Genomic DNA, 20,371 nt, shown 5'->3' on the forward strand with positions numbered 1-20,371 from the left:
TTACTGGAGTTAGAATAAAGGCCAAGGAGAATCAGTAGAAACAAATTTAATTGCGTGACAAATCCTAATGTTTACCATCTGAATTTGCAAAAGCTTGTGTGCCATTTTTAAATGCTCTGCGTGTCACTTTTTGCACGCGTGTCACGTGCTGGACACCCCTGGTTTAAAACATAATATATGGAACAGCATATGCCCTGAAGCAATTTTGCGCGTATGTTGGACTTACTCAAAGATAACTTACATTTTTTTATTGTTTTGTGAAAAGAACGTGCCAAACTAACTTTTAAAGGAGGCTGAACACTTTGCTCTTACCAAACGCCGGAACTACCTTTTACGCCATAAATTCGAATTAGGTACTTAAACGGTTACCCCGACCTTGTACCGCAGTATAGAATTTGTTTTCGACATGTCAAGCTTCCTGTGGTCACTTTTTGATGATGTAGAGAGTTTTTACGATAGCTCAGTGGAGTTTGATCTTTGACCAGCAATTTGGAAATAATTTGACGCAACAACTTTCCGGTTGTTATGTGATTGCCGCAAGCACACATATTTTTAAATGAACGCCGTTGCAGAGGCCAGCACTTTTGCTACTATTGCAAGCAGAAGCGATTATGTCGATACACATATATATAACTATGTGTCATGGTGATTTCCAGATTGCAGGAAAATGATTTTGATGCAAATAACAAACCTAGTTGTGCTTTTTTTGATATGTGCGAAGTTCATCTATGGGCTTGACCCCTTTCCAGGGAACGTCGGTATGTAACAAACTACATTATATTTTAATAATTACTAAATTTTTATTTATCAAAAGTGTAAAATTGTCACGATTTAATTTTTCTATTGATTGTATCTTATTTACAAACAGAAATTATAAACCTGCAGTTTTGACACATAATTACTGCGTTATAATGTTTTTTGGGCAGATAATTGCCACGTGCAAGCAAACCAGGTGCAGTATGACAAGTACTTCAAGTTCGTTTGTCCCGCTGGCTGCCAAAGGACGACTAGACGTTTGTGGGGAACTAAAATCTATACCGACGGCTCCTACATTTGCGCAGCTGCAATCCATGCCGGTGTAATTCAAGGTGTAGTAAAAACAGTGTACTTTTCTAATTTAGATAACCCCCGCTATGTCTTTATTGAATTACCAATCAGATTCTGGTGGAGTGGTAACTGTTCATCGTCTTGACGGATTGCAATCTTACGTTGGTAGCACGCGAAATGAAATTACAAGCCAGTCGTATGCAAGTTGGACAGGGTCGTTTGGCTTTGGTCGCCTTAGCTGGGACACTGCAGGTGAGTTAAAGTCAAGTAATAAAGTTTCATTTAAGAGTACGCAACCAATTTTCATTTTTTAACAGACTTATGTCAAAATCAAGCAAATAAGTTGGAGTTTTACGGGATGGAATCGATTTCATGGGCATGCCCGTCTGGTTGTAATGAGACCGCATCACGTGTTTGGGGAACAGGAATTTACAAGGACGACTCGTACATTTGTGCGGCTGCCATACATGATGGCCGCATTACTGGTAAGTTGGTTTGAGATGCTATTTCATATAACTTAAACGAGAAATGAATGAAAGAAACGATAAATGTGGTTCACATAACTAGTAAATACAAATACCCGCCTCTGTTTTTTTTTAATTTTAACTTTTAGAATTATTTTTTGGGTAGTTACGTCACATCAACAGTCAAAAACGTAATATTATCACACGCAAATACAGGTTAAAAAATGGCATTTTTTTAATAACACGGCCATAACACACCAGTTTTGGATTGTGCAACTCGTTCGGTTACGTTTTGTCACATCTGTGTCATAATTTCATTTTCTGAACAGACGATCAGTTGCACCAGTGGTTTCCAAAGTGTTTATAAAACTACCCTTTAAATAAACCTAACGTGAAATCTGTGACATATTTCATAAAATAGTTTCCGCTTTCCTTCAAAAACCAACGTGTCAAAGATATTAGAGGGACAATTAATACATTATTAGAAGTTGCCCGTCTGTTAATTAATTCGATATTCAGTATATTTCTTTTGCTATTCAGTTATTTTTTTCTTTTCAATAGCCTCCGGAGGAGACTTTAGGATCCACGTTCTCGATGGGCTGCAGTCATACATCGCAAGTGAGCAAAATGGAATATCAACCAAATCATTCGGAGTTTGGTTTCGGTCATTTTCTTTCGAAAGTAAGTTAAAGTTTAAATGAGGCTACTTTGTACTGAAGAATTTCATTCATAAACAATTCCAAAAACCGTATTTTTTATCATGCATCTCTACTGACAGCTGCATGTGTCCCAGACTATTATAGTGACTCTCACTCTTTTCATACTATACAGACATTTATTTTAAAGCGGGCGACGAATCGATCATTGGAATTCGGTTGTAAAATGGCAGAGGTTGGCCTAATTAAGTCAGTGGGTCTTAACCATTTTATTATTGTTATTGCGGAGAACAACCATACACATTTTATTTACCTCCAGGCTCCAGCTCAAAAATTTAAGTTACCAATATAATGTAATTACCCTCTGAAACTGTCATATCACCCCGTTAGGAGCAATTACCCCCAGGTTATGAACCACTGGCCTGTAAGCAATGCAGTTCCCATCTCCAATGGTCATTGCAAGATTCTGTAATGCACGGAAATAGATTTTATTTTTGTACATTTATTCAAAATGACTTGAAAACAATAAGAGTAGTTAGCAACACCTTATTTCAAATACTCGAAGTTTTGTCATTCTTTTCTAATTTTCCATTACACGCAGTAATTGTCCCTCTCTTTTAAATGGAAGAAATAATAATATGATTTCTGTCGTGGTGTTTAAAACAGTTTTCGCGCCTAGATGTCGGTGCCAAGTTTAATACGAATGAGAGCTGATGTGTCGGTGTGTTGTAATACGGGAAGTTCGATGCCCATGATTGAGGCCAGCAAACTTGGCGTGTCTAAATTGTATTAAGTGTGTGCAAAAATAATGTTACAAAGGATAACAAAATGACATATGTTAGAATTATTAACAGTATTTTGTTCTAACCTACACTAAAGTATTAATTTTAACAGCAAGTAATATTTTTATTTTGTTGGGAAAGACGCTTAGTGTTGCATAAATAAGTTGTGCTTTTGACCTTTGTTTGGAGTTCTCAGTGTGAATCTTCATAGGTGTGCAGCAGAATGAATAAGCGAATATGGGGCAGTGAGGGAAAAGTAATTTGGTTAAAACCATACGCAAAGTTGGTTACTTTATACATAGAACCCAATGTCCTGCCTTGACGTAAATATAGGAGGACAAATCAAAAACATTTTTTCCCAGATTAACATTTATATGAGGATCATACATGGTGAAGGTCTCAGATAATACATTATCTATCTATATACCCTATAGTGTATCTTCAGGCCAAATGCTCTTCTGTAGATTTTTGCAAGAAACGTGCCAGTCAACTCGAGTTCCATGAACAAGAACCGACAACGTTTCATTGTCCGCCTGGTTGTAGAAACAGTACTGATCAATTGTGGGGCACCCATACATATTCACAGCGCTCGTACATATGTGCAGCAGCTATACATAATGGAGATATAACAGGTATGGTAGTTTGGCCTTCAAGCAATGTTGAAGCAATGTTTATGGTTGTGCATTTCCTTTTGTTAGACTCTGGAGGGTTGGTCACAGTTTTTCCACTTCCTGGTGTTTATTCATTTTTGGGTAGTACACAGAAAGGTGTAACTAGTAAACCCCAAGAATATTGGAGCAAAGCATTTACATTTTCAGGTAGTATAAAAGATATAGTTCATTAGCAACACTATCATTTTATGATTTTGTAAATAATTTGGTTTAAAAATATATCTCTAAAAAAGATTTTAACCAGATTTTAACCAAAATATTAACCAGTTTTAAACTATTAAGCCTTCAAAGGACATGTTGTTGCGTTTTTACCCATTTGTGCATAATAGATCTCTGCACAAAACAAGCCGATCAATTGGATTTTAATGGACAAAGTAGCCATTACTTTATTTGCCCTACTGGATGCCAAGCAATTTCCTCTCATGTGTGGGGAACAGGAATATATACAGACAATTCATACATTTGTGCAGCAGCTATTCATGATGGTCGATTAACTCGTCAGTATTACTATTATTTTATAAATTATACTTAATTTCAAACAAAAAATTTTTGTATTGGTAAACTCAGATTTGGGTGGTAATATTGCTGTGTACACATATGGGGGAGTTTCCTTATATGCTGGAAGTGATCAAAATGGAATTTCGACCCAATCTCATGGAAACTACAGTGGATCGTTTGCTTTTGAAAGTAGAGTTATATTTTATGCCATTTGTGTGCAAGGATTGTTTTGTGTAGTATTGTTTTTTTAGCAAAAAATGTTTTTACTCACAACCTACAAAATTATTCTGTGATTTTTGTTTATGAAAAACAGTAAGCTAAAGTGTAATTAAACAAACTTTCATTTGCTTGTTTATCAAAAACTAGGTCTTTGTGAGAAAACATTGTTCTCTCCTGAATTTGATGGTGTTCTATCAACAACATTTATTTGTCCACCTGGTTGCATGAATTTTACATTTTCTTTGTATGGAACGGAAATTTACAATGATTTATCTTACATCTGTGCATCTGCTATACATAGTGGTGTAATCACAAGTAAGTAAGTCCACTATTAACAAACAGCTTGTGGCATTTGACTAAGAACTACTTGCATTTTAGACTCAGGAGGATCGATTACAATTTACAGATTTCCTGGGTTAACCTCTTATGCTGGTAGCACACAGAATGGAATAACCAGCAAGCATTATGGTTATTTTAGCGGTTCATTTACTTTTACAGGTTAGTGGAAAATTAACTTTTTGTCTTTGAAAAAACAACTTTGCATGTGTGAATTTTCCTGCATGTTTTGTGCAGATACTATTTTGCTGAAAAAAATGGTTCTAGCCCACTGTGCATGTGCATGTTAAAAAATAAATTCCTTAACTGTTATCATTACAAACATTAACAATTTTATCAGTTTCGTAAATAATGTATGCCATCAAAGAGTATTGTGGTACAGAGGATCACCATTGATTGCAAAACTGTATTAAACATAAAAAAGTTTTATTTTTGTCCAGAATTTGGTCCATGTACAAGAAAAGCTAATGAAATAGAGTTCAATGGAGAGAAAACAGGATTTGTATGTCCTTCTGGGTGCAAGTTGAGTACCAATTTGTGGGGTACAACCCTTTACACAGATATGTCCAGCATTTGTTCAGCTGCTGTACATGATGGCCGAATAGATGGTAAAAGTATTTTTAACCAGCAGCAACTGGTTTGTTTATAAATACGTCACAAACTTTATAAACCAGAATCTGGTGGAAGTGTTACTGTTTACAAATATAATGGGTTGTCATCATATACAGGAAGTTATCAAAATGGTATTAAAAGCAAATCTTTTCAAAACTGGAATGGATCGTTTGCATTTGAAGGTAAGTGTAGTTACACTTTTTAAATATTTTGTGTCAAAAATTGGGCAATGAAAGTTTTTGCTTTATTAACAGTTGCATTTTATTTTGAACAGACATTTTATGTAACATAAAAACAACTTACCTTTTTTTTGTCACTGTACACAGATATTTGTAGCAAAGTACCTAATCAACTTAATTGGAATGGTGACAATGTTGCATCAGTTTACTGTCCAGCTGACTGCCTGAAAAATGCTAGAAATGTGTATGGAACTGGAATTTATACTTTTAGCAGTAGAGTTTGTGCAACAGCCATACATGATGGTGCAATTACAGGTTAACCATGACTAACATTTTGTTGTTATATTTGTTTGTATTGAAATAATTTAACTAAATAGTCCTGGAAGAGTAAAAAAAATGCTACAGACTTTTTCAGACTTGTGAGCACCACAATAAAAAACATTCTGCAAATGTTAGGTCAAAAGTGTTGAACAACTTATTTTTAATGTGGTGTTAACAACTTTTTGTTAAACAATATTTATGTATGGCTTTAAATCAAGTTGATTTCAAGACAATAAGAATAAACTAAAATCAACTTAAAAAAGAACTTACACTGCAGCAGTGCACTGATTTTGCTTGTGACATTATTTTCCACATTTGTTTTGGATGAATAGGACATTGTTACCAAAAGTACATTATTAAACTGCAACTTGTCAGTGCATTGACCATAAAAAAAGAATATGGCAGCATAAGAATACAAGCAAACAGATAGAAAAATGTACATGTGATAATGTGCACAAATGTGTTTTAAAGTTTTTTGTTTAGAAACAATACTCATATTAATTACATAAATCCATCTAAGTACAATAACTAAATAAAATGTACTTTGTTTGCAAGTGCTGTGACAATCGTTAAAATAAGTTCTGATCAGGTTTTACCTCTGCTATTGGGTCAAGTTTGACTGACTAATGGGTACATTCGTAAAGATACATAGAATTGGTCAAGATGTGGAGAGTTTGGTGACACAGAATTGCAATGTAGTGTGTCAGTTTGTCATGTTTTAAAATTATATTAGTATTTTATCCTACAGACTCAGAATCAAAGCCCCTGTCCAGTGTTTAAATAGCTTGAACATGTTCTGTCAATTTGTTTTTTTTTGTTTTTTCAAATTTGTCACTTTTAATCTTTATTTTACAGATACTGGTGGATTAGTGACATTGTACAACCTGGCTGGCTTGCCTTTTTACATTGGAAGTAGACAAAATGGGGTGACAAGCTCATCAAATGAAGCTCATTCCAGATCTGTTACAGTGTCTGGTTAGTAAACAGATTTCTTTGAGACATTTTTATCAAACAATAAATTTCAACATTTGTGGATATGCGGTTAAGAACCACTGTTCTGGCATCTAGAGTGTCTCGAACAGAAGAATAACCTGTTATGTTTCTATTGTAATGCAATGTGTTAAATTGTATCTTTAGATCCATGTATGAAACTAGCAAATCAGTTGGAATTTGGTGGGCAAAGGTCAGCGTCATATGCATGCCGTTCTGGTTGTTTATCTACTGCATATAAAGTTTGGGGAACAGAAATCTATTCCAACAACTCCTCAGTTTGTGCTGCAGCTATTCATGCTGGCATAATAGGCGGTAACTCTTATTGGTCCTTTCTTTTTTCCTCTATTTTTGTAGTTTTGCAGCAAAAATGGCCTTCTCACAACAATAGCATCATTTTTTTGAAAAAAAGTGACACCAAAAATATTGCATATATGTTTTAACAAAATGTAAACTAGATGACACAACTGTTTTGTTGCAATGCCAAGATAAGTGTATAAATCATTTAACAGAAGTGGCTTAAGTATGCATTGGGTTTGTTAGCACAGGATTAGTTTACAAGCGCCAAAAAGTATTTTTTTAGATTCTGGTGGAAGCTTTACTTTATACCAACATATACAGCTTCACAGATTTAATGGAACTAATCAGAACAATGTTTTAAGTGAATCATTGGACAGTTTCACTGGTTCTTTCACTTTCAATGGTATGGTTTTGTAATAAATCCCATCTCCACTAATGTAAACATAAAAAGAGGCTAAACGCTGAACAAGAATTTAATGAATGCAAATGTAATGAAACAAGCACATGGATTTACATGATTGCTTTATTGGACCTTGTCTACATTATCATTATTGCCTATCATTTACTTATCTTTAACACAATTCAGTTACTTTTATTGGGAAATAATATCTTGCCTCATTGTTAAGATGCATGTCTTACTGTTTTAATTTGCTAATCTTGTATTATTTGATTTAGATTTGTGCAGCAAAAAGGGCACCCAATTGTTTTTCTCTTCCAATGAACCTAAGTCATATAATTGTCCACCTGGTTGTCAGAATATATACAGACCAAGTGTGTGGGTGTCTCACATTTACAAGCTCACCTCATATGTCTGTAATGCAGCAATACATGATGAGATTTTAACAGGTGCTCAAAAGGGGTACTATTTATAGGTCTCTTTGCCTAAAGGGTATCTTTATTTTTCTATTGTTTTCTCCAGGAGAGTTTGTCCATGCACTTTTGCCATGAAATCTTTTTTATGTTTTGTTTTCATGTTAATGTTTCACAGAGTGCGGGTTACCACAAACAAAAGTCCATGTGGTGCAATAGTGCAACAAAGTATGTGTCTTGTATGGTGATTAACTATACACATAAGTTGACTGGAATTTTTACACTTTTAGTTGTTGTTGCTCATAACACCTCTGGTAGTAAAAATTTCAAGCAGTATCCAAATTTGTTAAAATTGAAAGGAGCATTTTCAAGTTTAAAAAAAAAATTAGGCATGTAGTAATATTATCTTGTTTTGTCAGATGCTGGAGGGTCTATAACAGTACACCTTGTTCCTGGGCAGAACTGGATAGATTTTACCAACCAAAATGAAATGAGCCCAGCAGATCGAAGTTGGCGAAGGGGTTTTTCTTTTTCTGGTTTGTGAAAAAAAAAAAAAAAAAAAAAAATTAAAGCTATAAATGTGTGGTTACCCGTCAAACCATACAATAACTTTAATTATTGTGTTTGCACACCACATAAACTTTTATACAAAAATTTTTTTTTATCTTAGATTTATGCAAAACGGACTTCAGTCATGTAAGACATGAATATAGAAATGGTGTAAATTTTCTGTCATTTACATGTCCTGCTGGTTGTGATGCATTTACATCTCAATTGTGGGGTACTGATATTTATACACAGAACTCATATATTTGTGCAGCAGCTTTACATTCTGGCCGTTTACCTGGTAATGTTGTTGTATGTTTTTGACAGCAAAAAATTAATTGACATATATTTCAGTGGGAGGTGGACATATAACTGTGTACAAGTTCCCTGGGGTTTTAGAGTTTATTGGCAGTGAAAGAAATGGAATAGAGAGTCAATCTGGCAAAAATTCTACAATAGCATTTGCTTTTCAAGGTGGGTTAAAATCCGTCTAATTACAAATTTGTTTAAGTCTGCCTTCATGTCCCTACTTAAAAAATATTAAAATAATCTATGCGAAAAAAGGTTTAGTTTATGCAAGAAACGTGAAGCAAAAAACCTAAAATGAGTGTTTTTATTTGGTTCCCAACTATCCATTAGGAATAAAAGCTGTTGCAACAAATCTTGTGCAGATTATTGCAAATGGCCAGCAGCAGCCCTAACATTCAATGTGAATGGAACAACAATGTTTAACTGCCCAGCTGGATGTAACAAATCCTCCAAAGTATTGGCTGGAACTACAATTTATGCTTCTTTATCATATATATGTATAGCAGCTATACACGACGGCAGATTGACAGGTGTTTTGTAAACATTTGTGTTTGGTCTTAACTCCCTAATTGCTTTTTTATATTAATCTAGATGATGGTGGCTTAGTTACAGTGTACCAATTACCTGGGCAATATTATTACTTTGGCACCAAACAGTTTGGGTTAACCAGCAGATCTTACGGATTTTTCCAAACCTCATTTGCATTATCAGGTATGTTAATTTGGCTTGAAGTAAATAACCACCAGATCCAGGGTACAATACTGTACTGAAAATCTGAGTGTCAGACCAAAGGATTGTTAAAAGTTTTTGATATTCGTCACATCAGCATCTTCCTAAAGCTGTAATGCCATTATTGGGCAACATTCTTTTCACTTTTGCATCATAGTGCTCATTTAAACATGTAGGCTACAGTCAGGGCATTACTTATTGTTTTATAACGAACAAATCAAACAAAACAAATATCAACACTAGATGAAGATTGCCAAAATGTTTGTTATGTGATGGTAAGGATCTCATAGCTTAGAACTAGCCAAAAGCAGTTCTAAGCTAGACTGTAATTCCAATAGCAGTGTTTTCAATTCCTGTGACATTTCTTACATGGCTGTTTGCTCAAATTTTGGTTAGATGCCCTGCATATTCAATTGATGGTAGATTATACTAAATTTGTTTGATGTGGCACTTTTTTGTTGATCCAATTTGTTTGATCTGGCACAGTTTTCAAACCCCAAGCCATTGTAATGGGTAATACAATGTTTGTCAGTTCCATTACCAGTATTTTTTTTAAATGTTTTTTTAATGTTAGGATATCATCATCATTCATCATCATCATCATCATCATGTTAGGATATGTAGAGAAAAAACTCTTTTATTTACTTGCCTGCATACATGTTCTGATCTGCAACACAAATCATAACTAAAACTAATTGATGGTGACAATATTTAAATTTGCACACCCAGATCCTTGTACAAGGCAAGCCAATCAAATATACTTCAGTCAAACCACATATGCAAACTTTCCATGCCCTGCTGGTTGCAATGCAACATCATCTAATGTTTGGGGAACAATAATTTACAAAGATGATTCTTTCATATGTGCTGCAGGAATTCATGATGGTCGCATACCAGGTGCATTGATTTCTTAGCAATTTTATTTATCTTTAACTGTATATTAAGTGTTTTGACATGTTTAGCTTCTGGTGGAGTTGTTAGTGTGTATAAAGTTACTGGATTGACATCATACAGTGGAAGTGAACAAAATAATGTTGTGAGTAAATCATATGGAAGCTGGAATCGCTCATTTAGTTTTGAAGGTAGGCATTTATAGAACTGTTGTTTTGCATTCAGCTCAATTTTCGCTTGACTATAAAAAGTTAGCTTTGAGATGAGTTTGTAAGTAAGTAACAAGGTCATTTATCTTTACTGTTTCCTAAAACAAGAATTTTGGCTTAAGAATCAATAGCTGCTGTTAAGACAAACAACAAAAATATGGGTTCACTCGCTTATACAACCTCTGTTATGTGCTTTCCCTGACTGAAAATTGACTTTTTTGTAGCATATATATATTTTTAGCGGCAATTTTAATATATAGCTTCTTTTTTCAGATTCTTTTCAAAATTGATGAGGCAGAGAATATTATACACAGATTGCATCTTTATCTCACAGATATTTTTTTGCTTTTAGACTTCTGTTTTAAGCGAATCAATCAAGTCAACTTTAATGGAGAGAATTCAACAACATATCTGTGTCCACCTGATTGTCAGATGAAGTTTTATGAAGTGTGGGGAACAGTACTTTACAAGGATAACTCTTTTATTTGTGCAGCAGCTATACATTACGGTGCAATTGCAGGTATGTAAGTAGGACTATTTTTGTATCAGGTAACAGTAAACATGTTTTGCCCAGTACCACAGTCTGTGTCATTTGCTTACCTATTACCTAGATGTCGGAGGAGTTGTTACTCTCTATCAGGCAGGCAAAATAAAGCATTTCCCTAACAGCACACAAAATGCAATAACCACAAACAATTTGTTGACTACCTGGCCTCGTACAGCAATAGCATTTAAAGGTAAACATAGCTAAACCTTTACACAAAGCGTCTTAAGTTTTATTTTACAAAAATTTGATTTATGTAGACCTCTGTGCCATACAAGGCTACCAGTTGCAGTTTAATGGGAAAAACTCAGTGTCGTTTACATGTCCACCTAATTGTATCAGAACCTCATCACAAGTTTGGGGAACAAATGTTTACTCCAAACGCTCCCATGTTTGTGCTGCGGCCACTCACGATGGCAAGATTTCTGGTATTTATTTGTAATTTCTTTTTCTTTCTAACAAAACTAAAAATCTAAATTTATTGTGGCCGAATCCGTCCGTCATTATTTCCGTTTATGGTTTGTTTTGTTCCTAAGACTCTGGAGGACAGTTTACTATCTATAAAATCGGCGGACTTCCGTCCTATACTGGAAGTGAACAGAATGGAATAACAAGTCTAACCTCTAGACATCGGAGACGATCTATCACTTTTGACGGTAAGCAGTTTATATAGCTATGTAAAAGAAGTACAGATTCTTAAACAAAACCAAGTAGTTTAATTAATATTAAATAAATAAACGTTTAACGCCTTGTAATGACGATGTAGCTGCAGTGCGTTTAGCTATCATCCACCATTTGTGTCCTCAGCTTTTATGCGCACCATAACGATTCTACGTTGCGCAGCTATTTCTGGCTTGGAGATTTTTTTGATGCAATTGTGTCGCTATGTTTTCTTTCACCATGACAAATAAAAGCCCATTAACATTTAAAATCTCACCCCACCCCATTACCATTTAAAATCTACTTTGAAGAGTGAGCCAGACGACCGTTTTTGTTTTTCAGATCCCTGCACCAAACAAGCCGATCATTTGGTTTCTGTGTACTTCCCATGTCCTCCAGGTTGCCAAAACATCACAAAACGTTTGTGGGGTACCGACATATATACAGATGATTCTTACATATGTGCTGCTGCTCTACATAGCAATCAAATAGGTAAATGTATTATTCATTGTACACAAGGCGTTGCACTTGCCTTGCCTATGTTGGGATTCGACCCACGACAGAAGCCTTTCATGGACTCTAGACACAGTGTTAAGCCCGTCGCAAGTTTAATCACAAGCACTGTTGCCTGCATTGTATGCTGCACAATGCACAGTGCAAATGTCAGCTTGGTGGCAGATCACCGGTTCAACCATTAATGAGCGAACACAAATCCAATGTTGAGATCAGCCCTGAAGTGTCAATCAAATAGTATACTAACAACTGTGCTTTTTTAAAAAACAATCATGCACATGAAGCTTGTTACCAAAACCAACCACCGTTCACCACACTTTGGGCTGTCGTTATGAAGCACAAAATGAATTTTACTTCATTACTACCGTTTACACAAGTTTTGTCCCTGTATAATTTACAAGAAATCTGATAACACGGCATGTCACTTGTGTATTTTTACAGGAACTAAAGGAGGTTTGGTCCAGGTGAGTAAGGGAGGTGCACAGTTCAGTTTTACTGGTTCAACTCGAGAGGGAATTACTTCCAAGTCCTACGGCTCCTGGCTTCGCTCCTTTACATTCGTGCGGAATTAAAAAATCTACAATCTTAACCAAACAGATGAACAGAAACTATGGTTTTCATGACATAAAATCGTTTGTTTGATCATTTTAATATCGCTTTTTCTCAACATTGGCAACAACAAAATCACCTCTTTGGACGCTCTTTTTTCTTTTAAAAACATCAATAAAATTCATATTGTTTCCGCAATAGCCTACGTAGGCTGTAAAAATCGTGACTGACCACGATTTGTGATCTGGTTTAGATACACAGTAAAAACTTGTAATCTAGACTAGGGGTCCGTAAATAGGCTACCTTTTGCCGCGACCCACAAGAATTAGTCCCAACGTTTGATTACAACTGTTTTCCTTATAGTGGTTTGTGCTGGGTGATCTTAATAGTAAGCAGAAAGAAGAGTGTTTTGTGCAAGTAGGTAGTCCTAGACGGATTTGACAAAAAAACTGAAAACAAGCAGTGCAACAGCTTAAATTAGTAGACTATTCAATATAAACACGCAAATCGGTTGGCATGCCGTGAAAAATCACCTTGCGTGTCAAGCTTGGCACGCCTAGGCTACAAGGGGCTACCGACCTCTGATCTAAACTAAATAGACTAAACCACGACCCTATTTACCAATGCGATGGCCTCGTAACTTCATGCAATTGAAACAAACTCGACTATACGACCATCTAAACGTAGTTCCGCCATCTTTTGCATGCACGGTAGGTCAGGCCTGTAGGTCTCAACTCGTTTCAGGCCATGGACCATCAGTTCAATTAAATAAATATCGTGGACCAGTCCATTGTTAAGTAAAGATATAGAAAGTATTGTAGCGGCCTCTCTCACTACCGTTATCGTGTGCCTTCACACTACAGCGAACCGGACAGATTGCCTTCTTTCTCTGACTCTCGTCTTATGCGGCGTATTCGCTCATTGTGTTATTCTATTACGATGTACCTCGAATAAACACCTCGCTACATTTGGTGACCCCAAGCGTGCAAAAACGTTATTTTTCAATTATGACAGAAGCCACTAACTCAGAGAATGCTGTAGCAGTAAAGTTACCTACGTTTTGGACAGCTCAGCCACGAGTTTGGTTTCAGCAAGCGGGGCACAGTTCGCTCTAAAAAGCATTACAGGAGATCTAACGAAGTACTATTATGTCGTTTCGGCTGCGGATCAGGACACAGCAAATCGTCTTATACACCTGCTAGAAAGCCCTCCAGACGCAGGCAAATACGAGGCAATCAAGACACGTTTGGTAGAAACCTTTTGTCTTTCGCGCCCACAGAGGGCCATGCGGTTACTTCACATGCCTCCTTTGGGCGACAGAATGCCCTCCGCTTTAATGGATGACATGCTTGCATTACTTGGCGATGCAAAGGAATGTTTTGTTTTCCAACAACTGTTTTTGGAGCGATTGCCTGAGTATATCCGCTCACGCCTGAGCGGAGAGGAAATTAGCGATCCGCGGCTCTTGGCCCGCAAAGCTGATGCGATATGGTCTGGGAATCAGACGCCTACGGAACTCGCACTGTCCATCGTTCGGCCCAATTCGATTTCTCCCCACCAGCATAAAAAACGAGGTAGGAAGTCTCGATCAGCTTCACCACAGGCAATGCCTGACTCAAAGTCCCTCTGCTTTTATCATCGTCGTTTTGGCAGAGATGCGATTAAGTGCCGTCACCCTTGTGCACTGGCACAGCAGGGAAACGAGGAGGCCGGCCATCCCTAACTGCCACAATGGCCGGCGCAATTGGCAACCTTTTCTTTGTCTGGGATTGCTCAGCAGGTCGGAATTTTCTTGTTGATACTGGCGCCGAGATCAGCGTCATACCTCCCACGGGATTAGAGCGCCGCACCAATCCTCCCGGCAAAACCCATATTCCGACGTACGGTTCTCGTCTAGTAACCATGCATTTACCTTCCGGCAAATTTCAATGGAAATTTGTCCTTGCCGAAGTTTCTCGGCCGCTGCTCGGCGCCGACTTTCTGAGGGCACATTCGCTTTTAGTTGACCTCAAGCATCGACGCCTTATCAATGCCGAAACCTTCTCCAGCGTTGCACTGGGTAAGGCATCGCAAACAGCGCCGAACCTTAATGCTGTTGCCGCGGGCACGTCTGTCTATGCTCGACTATTGGCCGAGTTTCCAGGAATAACCACTCCCCACTTTTCACAGTCGCTTCCCAAGCATGGAGTTCAGCATTTCATTCCCACTAACGGCCCACCCGTGCACTCTCGCGCTCGTCGTCTCCCTCCCGAGAAACTCAGCCTCGCTAAAAAGGAATTTCACAACATGCTGCAACTGGGCATTATTCGACGTTCTTCTAGTCCATGGGCCTCGCCACTGCACATGGTTCCAAAGTCTTCCGGTGGGTGGCGCCCCTGCGGCGATTACCGGCGTCTTAACGCAGCTACCCAGCCTGATCGTTACGCAATTCCTCACATTCAAGACTTTTCGGCCCGGTTGGCAGGATCTAGTGTTTTTTCCAAAATTGACCTTGTTCGCGGCTACCACCAGGTTCCTGTGGCACCTGATGACATCGCGAAAACCGCGGTCATTACCCCTTTTGGTCTTTTTGAATTCCTTCGCATGCCATTTGGCTTAAAAAACGCGGCACGGGCCTTCCAGCGACTGATGGATACGGTATGTCAATCTTTAGACTTTGTGTTCGTCTATCTTGATGACATCCTCGTCGCCAGCAAGTCTCTTTCCGAGCACTACTACCATTTAAAGCGTCTTTTCAAACAGCTTTCCGACCATGGCCTTGTCATCAACCTGGGAAAGTGCAAGTTTGGAGTTTCCCAAATTGATTTTCTGGGGCATCGCGTTGACAGTACCGGCGCCCGGCCCCTTCCCAACAAAGTCGAGGCTATTCAAGGTTTTCCGCGCCCCACCACTGTCAAAGGCCTTCAGAAGTTTGCAGGTATGGTAAACTTTTACCACCGTTTCATTCCTGGCGCTGCACGCATTATGTCTCCTATTTATGAGGCACTCAAGGGCAATCCTACAACGTTGCTTTGGAGTGACAGCTTAGATTTGGCTTTCTCGGAGGCAAAAACCGCCCTAGCGAACGCCACGCTGTTGCACCATCCCTTGCCTGATGCACCGACTGCTGTGACCAGCGATGCATCACAGCATTCCATCGGGGCTGTTCTCCAGCAATTTATCAATAATGCCTGGCGACCATTGGCATTTTTTAGCAAACGCCTGCGACCACCGGAGCTCAAATACAGCGCTTTTGACAGGGAACTGCTCGCCTTGCATCTCGCCATTCGTCATTTTCGCTATTTTTTGGAAGGTCACGTGTTTACCGCCTATACCGATCACAAGCCTCTGACCTTTGCTTTCACCAAAGTGTCCGCTCCGTGGTCAGCACGCCAACAACGTCATTTAACCGCCATTTCTGAGTTTACCACAGATGTGCGCCACATCGAAGGCAAACAAAACCACGTGGCCGACGCGCTTTCCCGCGGTTCCATTGATGCTGTTCGATTCCCACTTGACTTGGATTATTCGGCACTGGCAGCTGCGCAGGTCGCTCCGGAGGTTCAAGTATATCGTACCGCTGTCACTAACCTTAAGCTAGAGGACATACAGATTAATCCATCTGGAACTACAATCCTTTGTGACGTTTCCTCTGGATCGCCTCGTCCAATTGTCCCAACCTCATGGCAACGCAAAGTTTTTGACATTATACACGGTCTTTCGCACCCATCCATACGGCCAACACGCAAACTTGTCGCTTCAAAGTTTGTTTGGCACGGCTTAAAACGCCAAGTTGGCCTTTGGGCAAAACAGTGTGTCCGCTGTCAGAAGGCAAAGGTCCAACGCCACGTCCGTGCGCCTCTAGCAAGCTACCCGCCCTGCTATGCACGCTTTCAGCATCTCAACGTCGACATTGTTGGACCGCTTGCACCTTCGCAGGGTAACAGATACCTCCTTACCTTGGTCGACCGTTTTACTCGTTGGCCAGAAGCAATTCCTATGCCTGATTCTACCACCATAACGTGTGCACGCGCATTTGCTTTCCATTGGGTATCCCGTTTTGGGGTTCCAGCTGACATATCATCAGATCGCGGCCCCCAGTTTACCTCCGATCTATGGACGGTTTTCACCCAGCTTCTTGGTATTCAACTGCACCGCACAACCTCGTTCCATCCACAAGCTAATGGCCTGGCGGAACGATTTCATCGCCACATGAAAAGTGCACTCATGGCACGTCTAACGGGCCCCAATTGGGTCGACGAACTACCATGGGTTATGCTTGGAATCCGCACAGCTCCAAAGGAAGACCTGCAGGCTTCATCGGCCGAACTTGTTTACGGCTCTGCCATCACCGTTCCAGGCGATTTTTTCCGCCAAGAACATCACGAGCCTTCACCCCAAACGGTTCTTCCATCGTTAAAGGCTACGGTGCGTCAACTTGTACCGACTCCAATGTCACGCCACGGCCCTGTCCACACAACGGTCCCTGCAGCATTGGCCTCCACTCCGTACGTTTTCGTACGGAAAGAAGGCCACAGACCCCCGCTTACACCACCTTACGATGGCCCTTTTCGCGTCATTAATCGAGGCATCAAGGGTTTCACGCTTGCCATCGGCGAAAGCAACCAGCTCGTTTCCATCGACCGTCTTAAGCCAGCGCATGTCGACCTTACGCAGCCGGTACAAGTGGCCCAGCCCCCACGCCGTGGTCGCCCTCCCAATTCCGCGCACCAACCAACGCCGACACAACCGGTGCCATCCGAGAAGGAATCGCATACTTCAGCACCGCCCGATCCGGCTCCACCCGAACCCGTTCCTGCCCTGGCGGATCCACCAGGTCATCAGCCAGAAACTTTACCTTCGGGTCAACACACGCGCACGCGTCAAATTCGCACTCCGTCGCGTTTTATGTGTTAATTTTATTATGTCCGTTTCTGGAGGGGGGTCATGTAGCGGCTCTCTCACTACCGTTATCGTGTGCCTTCACACTACAGCGAACCGGACAGATTGCCTTCTTTCTCTGACTCTCGTCTTATGCGGCGTATTCGCTCATTGTGTTATTCTATTACGATGTAGGCTACCTCGAATAAACACCTCGCTACAGTATCAACAACAGAAAAAAAAAAAAAAAAAAAAAAGTATCAACAAGCATTTATGTATTCCTTCAATACAGAATTTCAAATAGGGATATCAAAGAGCTAACAGCTAAAAATAAATGGACAAGAACTTAGCTTTTTAAAAAGCTTTTTTCGAACTAACTATTCAATAAATTGTATGCAACTTTTCTCAGTTTATCACCAAATATAATAAACGTCCTGTGAACCACTCAAAAAGTGAGAACCACTGCTGTAGAGTGTAGACCAAAGATGGTGATTACCATCACGCATTATATATTCGCTTCTCTCGTATGATACCGAATCTATGATGATACAATTAAAAGTAGTTTTAATTAGTGCTGGAAATAGGCCTCGAAAATATTTAACTCTACATTATCTGTAGTAGGCCTATACTTTATAATTGTGAAGCGATTTTGCAATAACAAGCGTTTGACGTTTTGTCTACGGTATTCAGATCTGCGACCACTAGCTTGTCCCTACATTTCTCAATAAATTTTAGAGACAAAACTAAAGAAATCATAAAAACAAAATAGCAGTGAACCATGACCCTGACCTCTGATATTCAATGTCCGATCCGAAGCAACAAAACACATAGGGTAACTTGTGAAGGTCGTTTGTTGTGGAAGTTTTAGTAATGCTGTGAACTAAGTAGTCTAAACCACGTTAATTTACAAGATAAATATTGTGACCTGTCGTTTTATATGTACATATAAAAAAAACTAGAACCAGGGGTTAAGAAACGTTGATCCGAAGCGTAAAAACTAAAAAGCAGAACGTGAATCAAGCTTATTACTTACTATTCGATATACACGTTGCGTTTGCTTGATGCCAATGTAAAGGAATTTTTAATAATGGGTGTGTCATGTTATGTCAGGGAAATAGGGTAATAAACGTTCTTACACATTGCAATTTAAATCAGATTGTTAGAGCAATTCCAAATTTGCATTTGTTTGTTTGCTACTTTTGCAATACCAAAATGTCACTGGATAAACTCAGTATTGATCAACTGGATGTAAAAAACAAAAGAGTTTTAATAAGGGTTGACTTCAATGTTCCACTCAAAGATGGAAGAATCACCAATAATCAGAGAATTGTCGCAGCATTGCCATCCATCAAGTACTGTTTAGAAGCAGGTGCAAAGTCAGTTGTTCTGATGAGCCATCTTGGCAGACCTGATGGAAGAAAACAAGAAAAATATTCTCTTGGACCTGTTGCTGCTGAATTAAAAACTCTTCTTGTGACTAATATTCTTTTTCTTAATGACTGCATTGGTGCGGAAGTTGAGGCCAAATGTTGTGATCCTCCACAAGGATCCGTCATTCTGTTGGAAAACCTTCGTTTTCATATAGAAGAGGAAGGAAAGGGTGTTGCAGAAGATGGCACAAAACTCAAAGCTGATCCAGAAAAGGTGAAAGAATTTCGACACAGCCTTTCCAAACTCGGTGACGTATATGTCAATGATGCTTTTGGCACAGCCCACCGAGCACATAGTTCAATGGTTGGTGTTGACCTTGAGCAACGTGCCTCTGGCTTTCTTGTCAAAAAGGAACTTGAGTATTTTGCAAAAGCTCTTGAGAATCCACAAGCACCATTTCTGGCCATTTTAGGTGGTGCTAAAGTTGCAGATAAAATTCAGCTAATTAAGAATATGATTCAGAAAGTGAATGAAATGATAATTGGTGGTGGCATGGCTTTTACATTCATGAAAGTGTTGCATGATATGAAAATTGGCAAGTCGCTTTATGATGATGAGGGAGCAAAAATTGTCAAAGAACTAATGGAGACTGCCAATGGTAAAAATGTTAAAATTCATCTCCCTATTGATTTTGTAACTGGAGATAAGTTTGCAGAAGATGCAAAAGTTGGATATGCTACAGTGGAAGGTGGCATTCCAGATGATTGGCTTGGAATGGATGTAGGCAAGGAGAGCAACAAATTGTTTGCAGATGTGATTCGAAGGGCAAAAACTGTTGTGTGGAATGGGCCTGCAGGTGTGTTTGAATATAAAAATTTTGCCTGTGGAACGAAGTCAATGATGGATGAGGTTGTTGCAGCCACTGCTAATGGGGCAACCACCATTATTGGTGGAGGTGATACTGCTACATGCTGTGCAAAGTGGAATACAGAAGATAAAGTAAGCCATGTTAGTACAGGAGGTGGGGCAAGTCTTGAATTGTTGGAGGGTAAGACATTGCCTGGAGTTAAAGCTTTGTCAGATGCATCAAAACTGTAAGATGTAAAATGTTCCAAATTCAATTTGTGACTCCAATGAAAGTTCATGACATTATGGATTACCATGTATGTTTTGTGTTGGATTATGTGCTGAGTTGTTTCGCTGTTAAGTGTTATTATAGCACACACACGCTTCTTTAATTCGATTAAAAAAAGGTTGTAACATTGATGTAATTGTTGCAGTGTTTAACTGATTAGGAACCGGTGG

The 20,371-nt window shown here is 39.0% G+C and overlaps 2 protein-coding genes and 1 pseudogene across 7 annotated transcripts; all 3 read left to right on the forward strand.

The window, feature by feature from the left end:
* The first annotated feature begins 599 nt into the window (after positions 1 to 599).
* On the forward strand, positions 600 to 13,033 carry LOC145239557 (uncharacterized). Of its 6 annotated transcripts, XM_080102908.1 has the most exons (31): positions 603 to 758; positions 927 to 1,088; positions 1,159 to 1,299; positions 1,365 to 1,532; positions 2,073 to 2,192; positions 3,414 to 3,581; positions 3,648 to 3,767; positions 3,950 to 4,117; positions 4,188 to 4,307; positions 4,485 to 4,652; positions 4,716 to 4,835; positions 5,114 to 5,281; positions 5,348 to 5,467; positions 5,612 to 5,779; positions 6,641 to 6,760; positions 6,923 to 7,090; positions 7,359 to 7,478; positions 7,751 to 7,921; positions 8,305 to 8,421; positions 8,556 to 8,732; positions 8,786 to 8,905; positions 9,103 to 9,270; positions 9,332 to 9,451; positions 10,199 to 10,366; positions 10,432 to 10,551; positions 10,922 to 11,089; positions 11,181 to 11,306; positions 11,374 to 11,541; positions 11,650 to 11,769; positions 12,116 to 12,265; positions 12,728 to 13,033. In XM_080102908.1, the coding sequence occupies exons 1-31, from the start codon at positions 668 to 670 to the stop codon at positions 12,856 to 12,858; spliced, it is 4,434 nt and encodes a 1,477-aa protein (XP_079959034.1). In that variant the 5' UTR covers positions 603 to 667; the 3' UTR covers positions 12,859 to 13,033. The 6 variants fall into 6 exon arrangements, with proteins under 6 accessions (XP_079959038.1, XP_079959034.1, XP_079959035.1 ...); XM_080102909.1 differs by lacking the exon at positions 9,103 to 9,270; XM_080102911.1 differs by lacking the exon at positions 8,556 to 8,732.
* Positions 13,034 to 13,162: 129 nt separating this feature from the next.
* Positions 13,163 to 14,558, forward strand: LOC145239558 (uncharacterized; annotated as a pseudogene).
* Positions 14,559 to 18,636: 4,078 nt separating this feature from the next.
* Positions 18,637 to 20,343, forward strand: LOC145238117 (putative phosphoglycerate kinase). The gene has a single exon (XM_080101181.1). The coding sequence runs from the start codon at positions 18,794 to 18,796 to the stop codon at positions 20,162 to 20,164; it is 1,371 nt and encodes a 456-aa protein (XP_079957307.1). The 5' UTR covers positions 18,637 to 18,793; the 3' UTR covers positions 20,165 to 20,343.
* The last annotated feature ends 28 nt before the right edge of the window (positions 20,344 to 20,371 follow it).

This window comes from Phallusia mammillata, chromosome 7 (assembly GCF_965637545.1).
Source record: "Phallusia mammillata chromosome 7, kaPhaMamm4.hap1.1, whole genome shotgun sequence".
NCBI lineage: Eukaryota > Metazoa > Chordata > Ascidiacea > Phlebobranchia > Ascidiidae > Phallusia > Phallusia mammillata.

Excerpts from the sequence above, each read along its gene's own strand:
- LOC145239557 (XM_080102908.1), top strand. The coding sequence starts at position 668 with ATGATTTTGATGCAAATAACAAACCTAGTTGTGCTTTTTTTGATATGT. Across the intron at positions 759-926 it reads CCCCTTTCCAGGGAACGTCG|ATAATTGCCACGTGCAAGCA; the intron begins GTATGTAACAAA and ends TTTTTTGGGCAG. Across the intron at positions 8,733-8,785 it reads ACATTCTGGCCGTTTACCTG|TGGGAGGTGGACATATAACT; the intron begins GTAATGTTGTTG and ends CATATATTTCAG.
- LOC145238117 (XM_080101181.1), top strand. The coding sequence starts at position 18,794 with ATGTTATGTCAGGGAAATAGGGTAATAAACGTTCTTACACATTGCAAT.